The sequence below is a fragment of the Cherax quadricarinatus genome, chromosome 5, assembly GCF_038502225.1.
Source record: "Cherax quadricarinatus isolate ZL_2023a chromosome 5, ASM3850222v1, whole genome shotgun sequence".
NCBI lineage: Eukaryota > Metazoa > Arthropoda > Malacostraca > Decapoda > Parastacidae > Cherax > Cherax quadricarinatus.
In genome coordinates, this window is record NC_091296.1 from 26,741,669 (window position 1) to 26,762,274 (window position 20,606).

The following is a 20,606-nucleotide window of genomic DNA, read 5'->3' on the forward strand; positions in this document are numbered from 1 at the left end:
AGAACATTCAACCAGGTGACATTGTGTTGATTGATACTGAACAAAATCGAACATTGTGGCCTCTGGGCAAAGTATTGACATTGTACCCAGATGCACAAGGTGTTGTCAGGAATGTCAAAGCGTTGTGTCGTGGCCAGGAAAGTTTACGCACAATTAATAAATTGATTCCCTTGGAATTAGGTGTTCAATCAAACGTAAATGAAAATCTGAGGGAAAGTGACACGAGTGATATTGAAGATAATGCTGACCAAGTGATGCCAGAACCGGCTGGAATCGTCTCCTAAAGGAAGGAGTAATTTGAGTCGTTTAGCAACGACCTCCGCCCGGCCGCAGTGTGGAAAATACTGTATACATTTTCCGGAAATACGGTAATTTATAGGTAAATAGATGGCCTATATTGTATTTAATAAAATTATGTTATTGGAAAATGGGAAACTGAGCCTGCACCTTCGCAGAAGTGACTCGCTATTTTGTTTGAATTGAGTAACAGACGTTGTGAATAATGGGAAGAATTTTTCGTGCTCTAGAGGTTAAAATTGTGCTGACACCTCTCAAATAGGAGGCGAAATTGTTGGATGTGCATTCCTGCATAATTTGAGTATCAGGCGACTGGACAAGACAGCTCCAGGAACCTCAGATAAGTCTGTTTAATTCTGGCCAGTAATTTCATAAATTTAGACAGTGAGATTTTCTGTACATGACACATTAATCTCCAGTCAAATTGGTGAGTGATATTAAGATATATTTTCCTTCTGTTATGTATATGTGTATATATGTAATCATTTATTATTTTTAATATACAGTCCACAAATTTATATATTTACCAGAATTCCTGGTGATATATCTTTTATTTATAATTAATATAATGCACTTTGGCACAGTTACCCTTTAGCAGTGATGACATTGATTTACCTAATTTTAATACAAATGACCCATTGCCATATATTGATGATTATGATTGTTTTATGAAAACAGGCCTTCACTTTATTCATGTCAATGCAAGATCACTTCTTCCTAAATTGGCAGAGATTAGGATTCTAGCTAACAAAATTAGGGCGGCAGTTATATCCATCTCTGAATCCTGGTTGGATGGTACGGTGACTGACGACGAGGTCAAAATAGAAGGTTACAATATAAAACGCTTAGATAGGAACAGAAAGGGTGGTGGAGTATGTGCCTACATTAGAAATGACTTAGCTTACAACCCAAGACCTGATTTAAATAACAATAAACTGGAGATTCTATGGTTTGAAGTGCTGCTTCCCAAGACCAAACCCATCTTAGTAGGAACTAGTTACCGCCCTCCTACCCAGGACCAGTTCTAAGAAGACTTTTCCAGAGTCTTGTCCGGAGTTGAAAACAATTGCGAGACAATAATACTGGGCGACTTTAGGTATATAAGATCAGGGACAAGATAGGCCCACTCAAAAGTTCCTCGGGTCAGCTCACTGACAGTGATAAGGAAATGTGTAGAATTTTTAACACATACTTCCTCTCAGTTTTTACACAGGAGGATACCAGCGATATTCCAGTAATGATAAATTATGTAGAACAGGACGATAATAAACTGTGCACTATTAGGGTCACAAGTGACATGGTCCTTAGGCAAATTCCTAGGCCCTGATGAACTGTATGCAAGGGTTCTAAAGGAATGTAAAGAGGAGCTTAGCACACCTTTGGCTAATCTTTTCAACATATCACTACAAACTGGCATGGTGCCAGATAAGTGGAAAATGGCAAATGTGATACCTAAAAACCCGCTTCGAACTATAGACAATAAGCCTAACCTCCATAGTGGGAAAATTTATGGAATCAATAATTGCCGAGGCAGTTCGTAGCCACCTTGAAAAGCATAAATTAATCAACGAATCTCAGCATGGTTTTACAAAGGGGCGTTCCTGCCTTACGAATTTATTAACTTTTTTCACTAAGGTATTTGAGGAGGTAGATCATGGTAATGAATATGATATTGTGTATATGGACTTCAGTAAGGCTTTTGACAGGGTCCCACATCAGAGACTATTGAGGAAAATTAAAGCACATGGAATAGGAGGAGAAATTTTTTCCTGGATAGAGGCATGGTTGACAAATAGGCAGCAGAGAGTTTGCATAAATGGGGAGAAATCAGAGTGGGGAAGCGTCACGAGCGGTGTTCCACAGGGGTCAGTGTTGGGCCCCCTGCTGTTCACAATCTACATAAACGACATAGATGAGGGCATAAAGAGCGACATCGGCAAGTTTGCCGATGACACCAAAATAGGCCGTCGAATTCATTCTGACGAGGACATTCGAGCACTCCAGGAAGATTTGAATAGACTGATGCAGTGGTCGGAGAAGTGGCAGATGCAGTTTAATATAGACAAATGCAAAGTTCTAAATGTTGGACAGGACAATAACCATGCCACATATAAACTAAATAATGTAGATCAATATTACGGATTGCGAAAAAGATTTAGGAGTTCTGGTTAGCAGTAATCTGAAACCAAGACAACAGTGCATAAGTGTTCGCAATAAAGCTAATAGAATCCTTGGCTTCATATCAAGAAGCATAAATAATAGGAGTCCTCAGGTTGTTCTTCAACTCTATACATCCTTGGTTAGGCCTCATTTAGATTATGCTGCACAGTTTTGGTCACCGTATTACAGAATGGATATAAATTCTCTGGAAAATGTACAAAGGAGGATGACAAAGATGATCCCATGTATCAGAAACCTTCCCTATGAGGATAGACTAAGGGCCCTGAAACTGCACTCTCTAGAAAGACGTAGAATTAGGGGGGATATGATTGAGGTTTATAAGTGGAAGACAGGAATAAATAAAGGGGATGTAAATAGTGTGCTGAAAATATCTAGCCTAGACAGGACTCGCAGCAATGGTTTTAAGTTGGAAAAATTCAGATTCAGGAGGGATATAGGAAAGTACTGGTTTGGTAATAGAGTTGTGGATGAGTGGAACAAACTCCCAAGTACAGTTATAGAGGCCAGAACGTTGTGTAGCTTTAAAAATAGGTTGGATAAATACATGAGTAGATGTGGGTGGGTGTGAGTTGGACCTGATAGCTTGTGCTAACAGGTCGGTTGCCGTAAGTCAATGTGACCTGACCTGACTAGGTTGGGTGCATTGGCTTAAGCCGGTAGGGACTTGGACCTGCCTCGCATGGGCCAGTAGGCCTTCTGCAGTGTTCCTTCGTTCTTATGTTCTTATGTTCTTAACCCGGATCACACAGTTCTCAGCCACCCTAATTGACCACATACTTTGTAACCGCGCTGAGAACATTAGTCAGTCAGGCGTCATTACCATAGGTCATTGTGATCATTTCATCATTTACTGCACCAGGAAAATCACTAGGGATAGGATAGGCCTACACAGGACAATAAAAATGAGGTCACCTAGAAACTACAGTAAAGAAACACTGGTAAATAGGCTACACAATTGTGACTGGACAGAGATAACAAGTTGCACGGACGTAAATGATGCCTGGGAAAAATTCATAACAATGTTCTCTGCCATCCTTGATAATATTGCACCAGTTAAAGAGGTTAGGATTAAACGAAGAACTGAACCCTGGATGACTACTGAGATATTAGATATGAAATTCAGACACCAGCTGCTAAAAAGATTTAAAGCAAACAGACAGGATATTGCAGCACTAAATGAATTCCAAAGGGTGAGGAACAGAGTACAGAGACTTATAAAAGGAGCAAAGACAAAGCACTATTGCTCAAAAATTGAAGAGTATAAGCATAACCCCAGAAAGCTCTGGCAACAACTAAAACAGTTGGGGTATAGCCATAAGCCAGTAGATAGGTCTAACATAGTACTCACTATCGATAATGAGGTATGCCACGAAACATCTAAGGTGGCAAATTGTTTTAATTCCTACTACACATCTGTTGCATCAACACTAGTAAGTAAACTACCAGCTGCATCAAATACCTTTAACACAGACTCTGATAAGTTTCAAACATACTATACCAATAAAGGGGTAACCCCAAACAGTTGTCAGCTAGTAAGTGTATCTCATGACTTCATTCAAAAAGAACTAAGCAGGTTAAACCCAACTAAGAGCACAGGCCCTGATAACATCCCGTCTAAGTTCCTAAAAGATGGTGCTTCTGAACTGTCAATCCCTATTGCTCACATAATAAATCTATCAATCACCACTAATACCGTACCGGAGGGGTTCAAGGAGGCCAGAGTTACTCCTATCTTCAAGAAAAATAATAGGTCTGATGTAAGCAACTATAGGCCTGTTAGTATACTCAGTATAATATCTAAAATTCTGGAGAGGGCGGTGTATTCTCAAGTAGTTAAGTACCTTAATGACAACAGCATTCTCCATAGCTATCAATCGGGCTTTAGAAGATCCTACTCAACCGACACCTCCCTTATTAATCTGATGGATTACCTGAGAACTGAAATGTCAAAGGGGAACCTCATAGGTATGGTAACCTTAGATCTGCAAAAGGCCTTCGATACTGTCAATCACAATATATTATGTAAGAAACTTCAAGCTATCGGTATAGGTTCTGTAGACTGGTTTAAGTCCTACCTTAGCAACAGGAGACAAATAGTCAAAATCAACAAAACGGAATCAGAACCCCTGCCGATAACATGTGGAGTTCCCCAAGGTAGTATTCTGGGTCCCTTATTATTCTTATGTTATGTCAATGATATGCCTATCAGTGTCAAGTGCAAACTCCTACTGTATGCAGATGACAGTGCTCTGTTAGTGTTTACCTGGAGTTTACCTGGAGAGAGTTTCGGGGGTCAACGCCCCCGCGGCCCACAAGATATTGCTAATGTTTTAACACTGGAACTGGAGTCCTGCAGCAAATGGTTAGTAGACAACAAACTATCATTACACCCCGGGAAAACTGAAGCCATTCTCTTTGGCACGAAACATAAACTGAGAAGGGTAAATAATTTTAATGTTCAGTGTAATGGGGAGCCCATCACTTTGGTTTCATCAGTAAAATATCTGGGAATCCCCTTTGACCCATGCATGTCAGGAGAATTGATAGGGAACAGTGTAGTAAAGAAAGCGAATGCCAGACTGAAGTTCCTGTATAGACAATCACAGTGTCTACCTACTGAGGCTCGCAGGACCCTATGTCTAGCCCTTATACAATGCCATATGGATTACGCTTGCTCTTCATGGTACTCTGCCTTGACAAAAAAAAACTGAAAGATAGACTGCAAATCACCCAGAAGAAAACCGTAAGATTCATCCTGGGGCTGGGACCAAGAGAACATGTAGGCCAGGATGAATTGCAGCAGTTGGATATGCTGAATGTTGAAGACAGAGTAAAACAACTGAAGCTAAATCATGTTTATGAAATTGCTCACAAACAGTGTCCAGAATATCTTGCTGTCAATTTTGTCAAGGTTGGAAACCAAAGCAATCATAGTACTAGGGGGAGAGAGCACAACTTTATAGTACCCACAGTCATTGGCCAGGCGTCAAACACCTTTTATTGTACAGCAATAAAGAAATGGAACAGACTACCCGCACATGTCAAAGCCAGTCATAGCATGAACCAGTTCAAGAAGAGTGCCAAAAGGTGTCTGATGAATGTAGCTACAGAAAGGGAGGAGAATTATTTTCTATTTTTTATCTAACATACGTGTAAATTTTACCTTATTCCTAGTAATGACCCTCGTATTGTAGATAGTCTTAATGACCCTCGTGTAGTAGATAGTCTTTTAAGTATGATAATAAGATGTTATCTTCATTGTAGAATAATAAGAAAATATTATAACCTTTATATTATAATAATAAGGTAAAAGGACCCCAATGGAAATAAGTCACTCTGTCTGACTTTTTTGGGTTATCCCAGGTTCTCTACACATATGCTGCTATGTATGATAATTCTATGTAACTGTATTTGTGTATAACTTAATAAACTTACTTACTTACTTACTAGAGCAACTTGTGGATGTGACAGTGGTAGGTATCGAAGGGGGACATTTTTTGCGACCTAGGTGTCCCAAATTCCTACTTGTCTAACTGATAAATAAAAATTATCTTTGTTCATTTACTGTTATGTACATAAAGATACATTCAGATGAATGCAATTTTCCACAGTCAAGGCAGAGTACCATAAAGAGCAAGCGTAGTCCATATGACATTGTATTAGGGTTAGACACAGGTTCTGTGAGCCTCAGTAAGTAGACACTGTGCTTGTCTGTAAAGGAACTTCAGTCTGACATTCGTTGTCTTTACTACACTGTTCCCTATCAATTCTCCTGACATGACTGGGTCAAAGGTGATCCACCTTGAGTGATCATAATGACCCATCTTGAGTGACAAACATAGTGACCCACCGTGAGTGACCAACATAGTGACTCGCCTTGAGTGACCAACATAGTGACCCACCTTAAGTGACCAGCATAGTGACCCACCTTGAGTGACCAGCATAGTGACCCACCTTGAGTGAGTAGTCAATGAGAGTCTCGTACTCGTCTTCCTGGCTTGTGTCCACCTCGTTTCCTTGTTCTTCCTCTCTGCTAGTCTCTCCTTTCTTGCTGCTTTTCTCCCTCATCATTCCCATCTCAGGATTGAAAAAATTTGGCCATCCGAAGTTAATCTTTTTCTCTGACACTGTCTTGGGTGCAGCCTCCACTGTCAGTAAATATAAAAACAGTTATAAGTTTTAAAATATATAATTTCTTAGCTGGTGGCTAAAGCTCCCGCTTCACACACGGAGGGCCCGGGTTCGATTCCCGGCGGGTGGAAACATTTCGACACGTTTCTTTACACCTGTTGTCCTGTTCACCTAGCAGCAAATAGGTACCTGGGTGTTAGTCGACTGGTGTGGGTCGCATCCTGGGGGACAAGATTAAGGACCCCAATGGAAATAAGTTAGACAGTCCTCGATGACGCACTGACTTTCTTGGGTTATCCTGGGTGGCTAACCCTCCGAGGTTAAAAATCCGAACGAAATCTTATCTTATCTCTGTAGTAAGAGAAAAATACGTATGTGGATTTATTTAATAGTTACCCAAATAAATAAATAACCATTTCATAGAAAATGTCATTTCAATAGATATGGTAAACTAACCTACTCTAATAATAATTATAATAATAAAAATAATATATTTATTTACTACCAGGTACCCATTTTATACTGATGGGCGATCATAGACAACTGGTGTAAAGAAACGCGCCCAATGTTTCTACCCTTTCTGGGAATCGAACCCAGACCCTCGCCGTGTGAATCGAGAGCTTCAGCTACCAGGCCAAGGGGCCTGGTGGAATTTATATATTTTACTGATTTTGTAATAATAATAAATCTTTATTTCTACAAGTACATGATACTGCTTATACAGACGTAGCTGACATCAGTGACATACTATACAGAAAGCCGTTGGTTATGCATGGCATATCGGGTAATCTTACCCGATATTCAATTCAATTCAATTCAAGCTTATTGTCTACAAGGGTTACAATGTGGGGTTTACAGGTTTTGGGTATTGTGTGGTTTACATGTTATAAAATACTAATTACAGAGGGGGCCACTAGGACACCTAGAATGGCTAGGCATGTTAATTCTTAACATTAAATCCTTACAGATTATGGTATTAAGGCTAAGTGACTACATCATAATTTGTGAGTTTAGCAATGTGAATGCTTTTGTTTTGGCACAATACAGAGTGTCTATATTGGAGTATCATAGGCAAACTTATGACTAGTTAGGATTTATTATTTTAAGATTAAGATTAGTATTTCTGGGTTTATAGTCAGTGGGTGAGTGTAATTGTGAACCACCAGGTGGTAATCATGTAGTTAGTTGTCGGGGTGTATCAGGGAGATAAGATGTTTTCTAACTGTAGTTTTGAAAGTGATGAATGCGTCTGCAGTTCTAGAGTTTTCAGGTAGAGTGTTCCAGATTATAGGTCCTTTGAAATACATTGAATTTTTGTAAAGGTTTATTCGAACACGGGGAATGTCATAGAGATGTTTGTGTCTGGTGTTATGCCTGTGGATCCTGTCACAACTATCAAGAAAGCGTTTTAGGTCAAGGTTAATATTGGAATTTAAGGTCCTGTAGATATAGATTGCACAGTAGTAAGTGTGGATGTACTGAACAGGGAGTAAGTTTAGATCTATGAAGAGCGGGGGGTTTTGTTGCCAGGGATGGGATTTAGTGATTATTCTTACTGGGGCTTTTTGTTGGGTTATTATTGGCTTTAGGTGTGTTGCTGCAGTTGAACCCCAAGCACAGATAGCATAGGTGAGGTATGGATATATAAGTGAATGGTATAGTGTGAGAAGGGCAGTTTGCGGCACGTAGTATAGTATCTTGGAGAGGATCCCCACCGTTTTGGATACTTTTTTTGTTATGTGTTGGATATGGGTGCTGAAATTTAGGTTGTTGTCGAGGTATAGGCCAAGGAATTTGCCCTCATTATGTCTGGCAATTAGAGTGTTGTCGATCTTAATGGTTGATCAGGCTCTGATCCACCAGGAGGCCTGGTCACAGACCGGGCCGCGGGGGCGTTGACCCCCGGAACTCTCTCCAGGTAAACTCCAGGTAAGTTGTGCAACACCTGCTCTGCTACCAAACATAATATAGTAGGTTTTGCCGGTGTTAAGTGTAAGTTTATTGGCTGTCATCCAAGTCGATATTTTGAGCAGCTCCTCGTTAACAATGGTGTTGAGGGTGGCAAGATTAGGGTGGGAGATGACATAAGTCGTGTCGTCAGCAAAGAGAATGGGTTTCAGGTGTTGGGATATGTTTGGAAGATCATTGATGTAAATGAGGAAGAGCAGGGGTCCAAGGACACTTCCCTACGGAACTCCAGTATCAAGTGGCATACTGGCATCTGGTGGCATACTGATACCTATTAGAAAGGTAGGATTTAAAATATGCAAGCGCATGGCCTCTTATACCATAGTGGTCAAGTTTGTGGTGTAGGATACCATGGTCTACTGTGTCAAATGCTTTTCTTAGGTCAATAAAAATTCCTAGCGGATATTCCTTATTTTCCAATGCTGTGTAAAGCAGATCTAGCATTTTTATAATTGCATCATTAGTGCTTTTATTTTTCCTGAATCCAAATTGGCAGGGGTTGAGTATGTTTTGTGACGTTATAAATGAATATAGTCTCCTGTGCACGAGTTTCTCGAAGATTTTGGATAGCAATGGTAAGTTTACATCTGTAGGGTCACCACCTTTATGTATTGGTGTAACCCTTGCTGTCTTGAGTAGTGTTGGGAAAGTGCTAGTTTCTAGTGACTTGTTAAAAAGTAATAGCATGCGAAAGGACATGGGCCGCTAGCTTGTACAATAATGGTGGGACGTGAGACAGATTCCCCGAGTTATTTTTAAGTGATTTTATGATCGCGGTGACTTCCGTGGGCTCAGATGGTACAAGATAGAAGGAATTTGGGAAATGCCCATCTAAGTAGTCCCCGGCACGGGCATTGGTACGTGGGATTTTACTAGCGAGATATGCATAGCATATCGGGTAATCTTGACCCGCAGGATGCGACCCACACCAGTCGACTAACACCCAGTCCCATTATATTCACACCACACATTGCCCTCAGACATGACATCTCCACTGCCTACTTGCTGCTAGGTAAACAGCACACCCTACCAAATTCATCCACCAATCTCTGCAACTTCTCTTCAGAATCTCCCAAGAGCAATCTTTTAACTCCACGCCTCTTGCCAAGACCCTCGCATTTACTTCTCTTACAACCCCATCTATAAATATATTAAACAACCACGGTGACATCACACATCCTTGTCTAAGGCCTGAGCCTCACTATCCTCGTAAAAACCTACTTGCTGCTAGGTAAACAGGTACAGCAGGTGTAATTGCCGGATCACCAGTTGGAAGAACCCCGGGCCGGAGATGCCTGGTAACCTCATTATCAGCTGGTGTAAGGAAACACGCCCAATGTTTCCACCCTTGCAGGGAGTCGAATAACAGACACTCATTGTGTAAGCAAGTGTTCACAGTTTAGAATGTATGTTCCTGACGAACAAAACACCACCAATTAAAATTATTAGTAACTCTAAATAACCCAAAAAAGTCGAAGAATACGACTTATTTCCACTGAAGTTTCTACTTAGATCCACTCTCAGGATACGAGCCTCAATAGTCATCTAACTCGTCTTTATTAAGTGCTAAGTAACAGGGGCAGTAGGTGTCAGAAGTCTTGAAAAATGTGCCATCTCGCCCAGGGCTCGACTCCAGGTATTTTCTTGGTGGTGGTTCATATCAGGAAGAAAAAAAAGACTCCCGACACGAAAGTTTTCAGATAACCCAAAATGCTTCGCATAACAAGGGACCTTCTATAAAATAACAATATATGCCAGTCACCCCAGTTGCACTATAATATACTGTATTCCACTTTATAGAAATAAAAGGTAACAGGTTAAATATCTGCTGGCCTACCCCAGCTATGTTTTATACCCCATTTCGAAAAAAAAGTATCGCCACATATTAATGTAATAAATTAGTGGTAGTGATATTTTATTGCCACGAAAACTGTGAACTGATGAGGGAGTCTTCTTCAATCTCTCTTTCCTATGTATGGGATAGGCTACCCTCAGATATGGTAATTCCCAAGTGACAGTAACGCCAGCTCTGCTGGAATGAAATCTTTGAAGCTCTCGCAGTTGATGAAAGGGCCAGTATATCTGAAATACGAAGGGAGGCACTGGGCAGAGAAATAACAAATATCGAGCTTAAGCTTAAGAAATCATACTGAAGACAAGAAACTCAGAACGAACTAAAAGGCATAAACGAAATTGAAAGAAACCCAAAATATTTCCTTTCTTATGCCAAATCTAAGGCGAAAACAACATCCGGTATTGGACCCCTACTTAGATGAGAAGGGACGTACACACATGACAGCAAGGAAATGAGTGAGATTAAAGGCCCAGTATGACTCGGTGTTTAGTAAGCCGCTAACCAGACTAAGAGTCGACAACCTAAATTACTTTTTTATGACCGAGACTCAGAATATGGTCAATTCAAACATCTTTGATATTATATTAACACCACATGACTTCGGAAAGGCAATAAATGACATACCCATGCACTCTGCCCCAGGCCCAGACTCGTGGAACTTCGTGTTTATAAAAAAAACTGCGAAAAGCCCCTGTCACGTGCCTTTAGCATTCTATGGAGACGGAGCACAGGGGTCATCCCAGTTACTTAAAACAAACAGCCTCACTCCACAAAGGAGGCAATAAAGCTAACATCCCATATCATAAAAATCTTTGAAAGGGTTCTAAGAAGCAAGATCGCCACCCATCTAGATACCCATCAGTTACACAACCCAGGGCAACATAGGTTTAGAGCAGGTCCTTCCTGCCTGTCCTAACTATTGCATCACTGTGACAAGATGTTGGATGCCATAGAGGACAAACAAAATGCAGATGTAGTATATCTGGAGATGGTTCCGGGGGTCAACGCCCCTGCGGGCCGGTCTGTGACCAGGCTTCATGGTGGATCAGGGCCTGATCAACCAGTCTGTTACTGTTGGCCGCAGGCAAACCGACGTACGAACCACAGCCCGGCTGGTCAGGTACTGACTTTAGGTGCTTGTCCAGTGCCTGCTTGAAGACAGCCAGGGGTTCTATTGGTAATCTCCCTTATGTATGCTGGGAGGCAGTTGAACAGTCTTGGGCCCCTGACACTAACTGTGTTGTCTCTTATCGTGTTAGTGGCTTTTCATTGGGGGATGTTTCATCGTCTGCCGAATTTATTACTTTCATACGGAGTGATTTTCGTGTGCAAGTTTGGTACTAGTCCCTCTAGGATTTTCCACGTGTATATGATCATGTATTTCTCCCGCCTGCGTTCTAGGGAGTACAGGTTTAAGAACTTCAAGCGTTCCCAGTAACTGAGGTGTTTTACACCAGTTATGTGTACCATGAAGGTTCTCTACATTTTCTAGGTCAGCAGTTTCACCTGCCTTGAAAGGTGCCATTAGTGTGCAGCAATATTCCAACCTAGAGAGAACAAGCGACCTGAAGAGTGTCATCATGGGCTTGGCATCACTAGTTTTGAAGGTTCTTATGTCAGCATAGTTGCTGATCCCCCTTATATGTGTTGTATAGTGTATCATAGTACCATCCATGTGCTTTATATAGAAGATCCCTTTTAGGCTGAGTGACTCTGTATGTTCGTACCTCTGCCTCCCTCTCATTGGCAGATAGACATCCAGGCTTTGACACGGCAGGCTGGGCTCATCCCTTCCTTACCACAGTCTGACAATATAGCGTTACCATCCAAGTAGCGTGTCTACCTTCAACCCTCAAATCTCCTTTAAGAATCCCTATGACAATTGGTGGCAACGGAGGGCCTGTAATTATGATGATTACAGTGATTTCTGGAGATAAAATTCTACTGGGCCGGCCGACATCTTGTGACTAGGCCTGCCAAGCAGGGTATGCTCGACCTACCCCAGCCAGCTACCTCAATCAAGTGTCTACCAGCCACTACATTATTCACCGGTCAGTCTCTTTGTATTAGTGTTTATCTGGTTATTTGCATCACTCCCGAGGGGTTGACCCGAGTTTGCAAAGTAAGCCAGTAAGACAGACTGTGGTGAGGGAGTCAGAACAACCCAGTCAGTCCAGCCTAGCCTACTCCATCCAGCTTTTGCCTGCCAAGCCAGCTTTCCACCCCTGCTGTGCTCATCGTTAGAAGTATCAAGCTATTCTGTGTGAAGGGTTAAGATAAGCCAGCAAGCAACTAACCCAGGTGTCTTAGCCCAGTACTCAAGCAAGCCACGTGAGTTCAGTCTTCATCGCTTGTGTTTCAAGCTCCAAGCCATTCTGAGTGCTCTTTTTCATCTCTGTGGTGTTGTGGTAATTCGTGGGTTTGTTTTTAAGCCAGCCAGCTTAGAATATCTTCACGCCAGTCAGGGTGTCCTCAGTGAGGCTTACGCCGTTCATCCCATAGGCCCACTCACCACGCGGTCTCGGCCTTAGCCCTGTTTCAGACCACCCACCCACCCACTCGACACCACAGCCTCAGACGCCTCACTCAGCCATTCACCCACTCACCCAACCTCTACCACTGTTATGGTAATCTTACTACTGGTACTAGCACCATATTTTAAGGACCACATAGGGGGTCAAGAGCTAGAGTGTGTTTGGCGCCACCGTTGAAAGCCTCCTGTGTGAGTTCATCGTCGATTTAAGCGCAAATACTTCGAGTGTGGAGAGCAGTCAGTGATCGTAGCCAGCCACGAGAGGACATAAACATCCACGACCTTCTACCTAATTCTTCACCAAGTAGCTACAGTGATAATATTTTTCATAGAGACATTTGCGAGTGTTGAGACATTTCTTTTGTGTTCCAGTGATTTTTCTTAGTGACATTCAGTGACTCTTGATTGGACTCGGTGTTTATTATATACTGTTTGCAATAAATTTTTTTCCCTTCTTAATTCAGTGTTAATTTCCGTGCATTAATACATGTCTGTTGTGTTGTGCTTCTATTTTTTATACACTTGAAGTAAGTACCTAGTGTTTTTCCTTTGTTGTGTGTGCAACATATGAGCAGTATAGAACTTGTGTTACACTTCACAATCACCTTGTGTTCATAGTGTTGCAGTGAAGCAATTCACTAATGTATTACCTTGTATTCTGCATCACAACTCAGTGTTGTGTGTTATATTTTTATCCCAGCATTTGTGTATTCTTGCTTTGTTTTCTCTGTGTGTGTTGAACATTTATTTGTGTTAATTCCTTTCATTTAACCAGTGTCTAATTTGTCTTATTTCCACAGACAATAGTGCCATTATTTTGTTCAAGCAAGATAATTATCTTTTCAAAGTTTTCACATATCAAGTTTCATAGCAAGAAAATTCTAGTATTGTGTTTATGTTGATGTGTTGTGTTCTGCATCACTGTAAGTGTTCAAGCCTTTTTTGTTCTGTGTTTTGTATCTAACATATTTTCATATTTCATTGAACAAATTCACTCTTAGTGCAATTTTTAAGTTCTTCTTTTAAAGTAAATTGTTCTTTTGCTTGTTAAGTGTTGCTTAAGTTGCAGTTAAGAGTTAGTGTTCCCTCAGTTCATTCCTTGATAATAATATTTTCTTGTAAACAGTATTTTCTTGTGTGTGTAATTTTTTTTTATTATTGCACATTGACTCATTTTGCAATAATTCTTGTGCAAACATTGTGTTGTCATTAAAAATTTTCTTGCAGAAATTTTAAGTATTGTTGTGCAATAATCTTGATTAGCAATTGTTATTTGCAATATTGCTACAGTTTATTTCAGTGCAGTTTCATATGCTCTGTTCTGTGCATAATATTTTATTCTTTCTGTGCCATTTTATTTTATTTCAGTGAATTGTTTCCCAGTTTGTTTTATTTTGCACAAGCTTTACTGAGTCCATTTTATCATTTATTGTTAAATTTCCCTATTGCATTGAAAGTAAAGACAACTCACTGTGCCATTCATTCAATTTCAAGTAAAATTTGAGCAAATTAGATTTGAGTAAAGTACAAGTTCTCTTGATTTTCAAAGTGTTGTTTATTCAGTTGAGTATTATCTTTTGTGACTGTGAGTTTCCTTGCTTAAAGTGTGACCTGTCAATTTTTATTTACTTATGCAGAATAGTTAAGCAATTTCTTCCCATTTAAGCTTATTGCGTCATTCTCTCTATTTTTCTTGCCTTTATGTCCTTCCGTAAGTTCACTGAGAAGATGACCCAGTCACTTTTGAACGTTCACTTAGTGTATCATGCCAGTCAAAGTCAATATGAATCAGTCCACAGTACCAATATTCCCTTACTGACTGAAAGACAATACCTAGCCCTTGAGCAATGTGTTTGTTCTCACAGCTTGTATCTGAGATTTGTTAAAGTGCTGCGAAATGTGAAGTTCAGATTAAGCTCCTATAGATTCGTTCATTACTTATTAATGTAGCCGAGCAGCCAGGCACTAGTAATACTGTCACTCCTGTCTGGACTCCAGCCACAATATCGTGCATGCATGATAGTGTACAGTTACCTTGGGTTTCAGAGGAACCTCAGACAACCCTGGGTGCTGAGACTACTATCCTTGCGATGGCGACTTGTTCAAGTACTCGTTCCTTCCCAGTGGACACTTTGAGAAGAACTTTACTTGCAACGAGTTATACCATCTCTTGCTGATGCCACAAGCCATTGCAGAAAGACGTTTCTGTGGATAGTGTGCTCACTTGAGTGTTGTTGTTGTCCCTTGTGTTCCAAATTGTGATCCCATCCTCGTTGACAGTAATCAGTGCAATGTAAGAAGTTATTTCTCGAGTAACTTTCACATGTTGTTAACGTTTGTAAGTGAAGTTTCTTTTTAGCTGATACCTCGTGTCACTGTGTGTGACTTAGTTGAATATCAGCATTGTTCACCATGTTCATTTATTTTTCCCTGTGCTTGCAGTGAGATAGTAGATTCGTTCTCCCATGCTCATATTGCATGTTATAGTGTTAATTTTTTTTAAACTGGGGAGAGTCATCCACTCCACCGAGTTTGTTCATTCCTCCAGCAAGAAAGAACCGATCCCTTGTGTTCTGGTGATTCGATTCCTGCTCCAGGAAGATCTTATTCTGACTGTGAAGCCACCAGTACCAATTAGTGACTTTGTAATGAGCCAAGAATTACTGTATCGAATAGTCGAGTTGAGTACTCCTAGCAGAAGAGTTTACCAGTTAGTAATTCCACAGTCACTAGTGAACGTAGCTCTACAGCTAGTTCATGATGCACCAGGTGTTGCACACCCTGGTGTGGATCGTTCTGTGAAACAAGCCAGAATGAAATACTTTTGGCCACGTATGGCAACTGACATTTCCGAGTATCTTAAGAAATGTAGTGTTTGTATGCAACATAAAGGAAATGCCAATGGTCCTAATCCAATCCAAGTGTACCCAACCACTAGCGAACCGTGGGAAAGAGTTGCCCTTGATTTATTAACCAATTTTAAATGTTCCCTCCAAGGCAACAAACATCTGTGTGTTATGGTAGACCATTTCACCAGATATTGTGAGTTAGTTCCTATTGCAGATAAGACTGCCGAGACAGTAGCTAAAGCGTTTAAAGAACGCATTATCTGCAGGCATACCACCCCTAAGTCCTTAGTAACAGATAATGGAGGTGAATTCTGTAATGAGATTCTTGAAAATTTGTGTACTTTGTACAAGATCTCTAAATCCACCATTGTTCCTCATCATCCTGCCAGCAATGGGTTAGCTGAACGAACCAATAAGAAAGTACTTCATGTCCTGAGAGCCACTATCAACCCCAATAGTGAAACTTGGGATGAAGTTATACCAGATGTCCAATGTGCCATAAATTCTGTTTACAATGCTTCCATAGGTGATACTCCACATTATGCATTGTATGGTGTAGACAAGCGTTTACCCTATGAGTTGTTATATTCCACTCCAAAACCCAATTACAACCCTGATGATTTCATAGCAACTCGTATCAGCATGGCTCAGTGTTTTTAGAAGAATCCGTGAAACACTTCATAAATCAACAGCAGAATTTACTAGAGTAACTAATAGCCGTGCTAAGCCATCAAAAGTAAAAGTAGGTTCAAGAGTAATGCTGATAAATTTCAACAAAACATCCGAAATGCCTAAGCTCGATCAAAAGTTTGTCGGCCCTTATTGAGTTGTAGAACATAACTCGGGCAATAAGTATAAGGTTAGAGAAATTAGTACTGGTAAGTACAAAGAATCGCATTTAGATCATATGAAATTAGTATGCGATGTTGATGATATTGCTACCCAGACTAATGTGACAGATGCTGAAAATCCTCTTGACTCTGTACCCTCTACCTCAAATACTCAGTCAGATATTCAACCTGAATGTCGTTACTCCTTGAGTACTCGACAAGTAATGAGAAACCCACAAGTATCTTTTGTAGATACTCGTTTAGATCTCCCTCAGTCAAGGCATGTGTTAGCCATTGCAGAGGAATTCGATCCTCCCAGAGATGATAACCATTCTGCATATGTAAACCTCACCCTCGCAGAATTGGGTTTAAATGTACATAGTCTGTATAACTAGATGTCCGAGATGAAGTAAATTGTCAACTGTTTGTTATTAACTGATTAGTTTTTCAGATTTTTTTTTTTTTTCGTATTCACGTTCCCTCCGTATTCTGAGAATTTGACAGTAATGATCTGAGTGTGCACCAGATGCCTTTGCTGTTAATTTCACTTTGTATATATATATATTTATTCTTCCTCAGAATCCGTAGAGTGCATGAATACAGATCGATCGATCAATTCCATCCATATTGTACAATGAATTGTTCTTACAAGTCGTAATGCATTACGTTAAAAGTGATTACGTTAACACCCATTACGTAAAACTCATTATGTTAACATCCATTATGATACCATCCATTAGTTCCAAGTTATATATGTCTTTGTTATTGTATAGAATCAGCCCAGAACCACCTGCCTGTTCAGCCTATAGTATAGTAGTGTATGTCGAGACGACATGCGTAACATGACCGAGCTGTCAGCATAGTTGCTGATCCCCCTTATATGTGTTGTATAACGTATCATAGTACCATCCATGTGCTTTATATAGAAGATCCCTTTTAGGCCGAGTGACTGTGTGACGTCACGGGATGCGCATGTATACGTTCGTACCTCTGCCTCCCTCTCAGTCGGCAGATAGACATCCAGGCTTTGACACGGCAGGCTGGGCTCATCCCTTCCTTACCACAGTCTGACAATATAGCGTTACCATCCAACAAGTGTGTCTACCTTCAACCCTCAAATCTCCTTTAAGAGCCCCTATGACACTTATTATCCATCCTGTCATTTTTCTAGCAGATGGCATTGATACAATGTTATTGTCTTTGAAGGTGAGATCTTCTGACATGATCACCCCCAGGTCTTTTACATTAGTTTCTCGCTCTATTGTATGGTTGGAATTTGTTTTATACTTCGATGTAGTTTTAATATCTTAATGTTTTCCATATCGGAGAAATTGAAATTTCTCATCATTGAATTTCATATTGTTTTCTGCGGCCCATGTAAAGATTTGGTTGATGTCCGCCTGGAAGACTCTGTCATGCAAATTCGGGTGTTATCTGCAAACAAGTGTGACCAAGGTGTAATAGCGCACAAAATGTGTGAAAATGAATAATGGGAAAAGTTGGTAGATGAATCTATAGCTTCCTAACAAACAGAACACAATGAGTAATAGTAAAGAAAGTTTGAGGCCGCCACAGAGAAAAGCTATGTTCCAAAAGGCACAGTACTCGCTCCCATCCTGTTCATCTTCCTCATATCTGATGTAGACAGAGATGTAAGCCACTGCTCTGTGTATTCCTTTGCGAATGACACCCGAGTGTGCATGACAGTGTCCTCCATCGAAGACACTGCAAGACTCCAAGTAGACATCAACCAAATCTTTAACTGGGCCGCAGACAACAATACAAAATTCAATGAAGAGAAATTTCCTTTACTCTGATATGGAAAACTTGAGGAAATTAAAACTGTATCGGAGTATAAAACAAATTTCAACCACACAGTAGAGCGAGAAACTAATGTGAAGGACCTGGGAGTGATAATGTCAGAGGATCTCACTTTCAAGAATCACAACAATGTATGCATCACATATGCTAGAAAAATGATGGGATAGATAATGAGAACTTTCAAAACTAGGGACGAAAAGCCCATGATGATTCTCTTGTAATTGCTTGTTCTCTCTTGGCTGGAATATTGTTATACACTAACGGGGGCCCCTTTCAAGGCAGATGAAATTCATGAACCTTCACGGCACACACAAGTATGATAAAACATAAATTACTGGGAATGGCTGAAGTTCCTTGACTAGTATTCCCTGGAATGGAAGAGGGAAATATACATAACAATATACACCTGGAAACTCCTAGAAGGATTAGTACCAAATTTGCACACGAAAATCACTCCTTACGAAAGCAAAAGAGTCGGCAGGTGATGCAACATCCCCCAATGAAAAGCAGGGGTGTCACGAGCACGCTAAGAGACATCACACTAAGTGTCAGGGGTCCAAGACTGTTCAACTGCCTCCCAGCATACATAAGTGATGATTACCAATAGACCCCTGGCTGTCTTCAAGAAGGCGCTGGACAGGCACCTAAAGTCAGTATCTGACCAGCTGGGATGTGGTGCATACGTCAGTCTTCGTGCGGCCAGCAGTAACAGCCTGATTGATCAGGCCCTGATCCACCGCGAGGACTGGTCACAGACCGGGTTGCGGGGGCGTTGACCCCCGAAGCCCTCTCCAGGTATACTCCAGGTATACTTGACGATGTATTCATTGCCCTGCTGAAGTCTCCCATATCAGATTGGCGGATTTCAACACAGCGGGAACAAAAGCTATCTGATAGCTTTTGTTCTTGCTGTGTAATTGTCGTATAGAAAAAGGTAACAGCAACTTGCTGATGTATCTAATTTTGTTAAATAAAACATTGTTCGTGAGATACCCACTTCATTGGAGATTTTGGAGGGTTGACTGAGACTTTTCTCTGCCTTTCCGGGAAGCCTAAAAGATCTTATCATATGCATGATTATTACGTTTTCCAACCCACGTAAGAACTAATTATTCTACACTAATATCCTCGAGTTTGTCACGGTGATGATAGTGCTTAAGTGGGAAGGGGTGGTTTGTTGTTACAGTGGTAATGGTGGTTTGTTACAGTGGTAATGGTGGTTTGTTACAGTGGTAATGGTGGTTTGTTACAGTGGTAATGGTGGTTTGTTACAGTGGTAATGGTGGTTTGTTACAGTGGTAATGGTGGTTTGTTAGTGGTAATGGTGGTTTGTTGTTACAGTGGTAATGGTGGTTTGTTACAGTGGTAATGGTGGTTTGTTGTTAGTGGTAATGGTGGTTTGTTGTTACAGTGGTAATGGTGGTTTGTTACAGTGGTAATGGTGGTTTGTTGTTAGTGGTAATGGTGGTTTGTTGTTACATTGGTAATGGTGGTTTGTTACAGTGGTAATGGTGGTTTGTTGTTAGTGGTAATGGTGGTTTGTTGTTACAGTGGTAATGGTGGTTTGTTAGTGGTAATGGTGGTTTGTTGTTAGTGGTAATGGTGGTTTGTTACAGTGGTAATGGTGGTTTGTTACAGTGGTAATGGTGGTTTGTTGTTACAGTGGTAATGGTGGTTTGCTGTTACAGTGGTAATGGTGGTTTGTTACAGTGGTAATGGTGGTTTGTTGTTAGTGGTAATGGTGGTTTGTTACAGTGGTAATGGTGGTTTGTTGTTACAGTGATAATGGTGGTTTGTTACAGTGGTAATGGTGGTTTGTTGTTACAGTGGTAATGGTGGTTTGTTACAGTGGTAATGGTGGTTTGTTGTTACAGTGGTAATGGTGGTTTGTTGTTACAGTGGTAATGGTGGTTTGTTACAGTGGTAATGGTGATTTGTTGTTAGTGGTAATGGTTTGTTGTTATAGTGGTATTGGTGGTTTGTTACAGTGGTAATGGTGGTTTGTTGTTACAGTGGTAATGGTTTGTTGTTAGTCTTAATGGTGATTTGCTGTTACAGTGGTAATGGTGGTTTGTTGTTAGTGGTAATGGTGGTTTGTTACAGTGGTAATGGTGGTTTGTTGTTACAGTGGTAATGGTGGT

General features: G+C 40.7%; 2 protein-coding genes across 2 annotated transcripts in view; one reads left to right on the forward strand and one right to left on the reverse strand.

Moving 5' to 3' along the window:
• The window catches only part of ApepP (Aminopeptidase P), a 352,561-nt gene that overhangs the window by 60,762 nt on the left and 271,193 nt on the right, over positions 1-20,606 (forward strand). The window lies entirely within an intron of this gene.
• The window catches only part of LOC128684664 (uncharacterized), a 62,473-nt gene that overhangs the window by 25,352 nt on the left and 16,515 nt on the right, over positions 1-20,606 (reverse strand). The window contains exon 3 of the mRNA XM_070104729.1: positions 6,433-6,626. Coding sequence (XP_069960830.1) covers positions 6,433-6,626 — 194 coding nt within the window. The remainder of the gene's footprint in view (positions 1-6,432; positions 6,627-20,606) is intronic.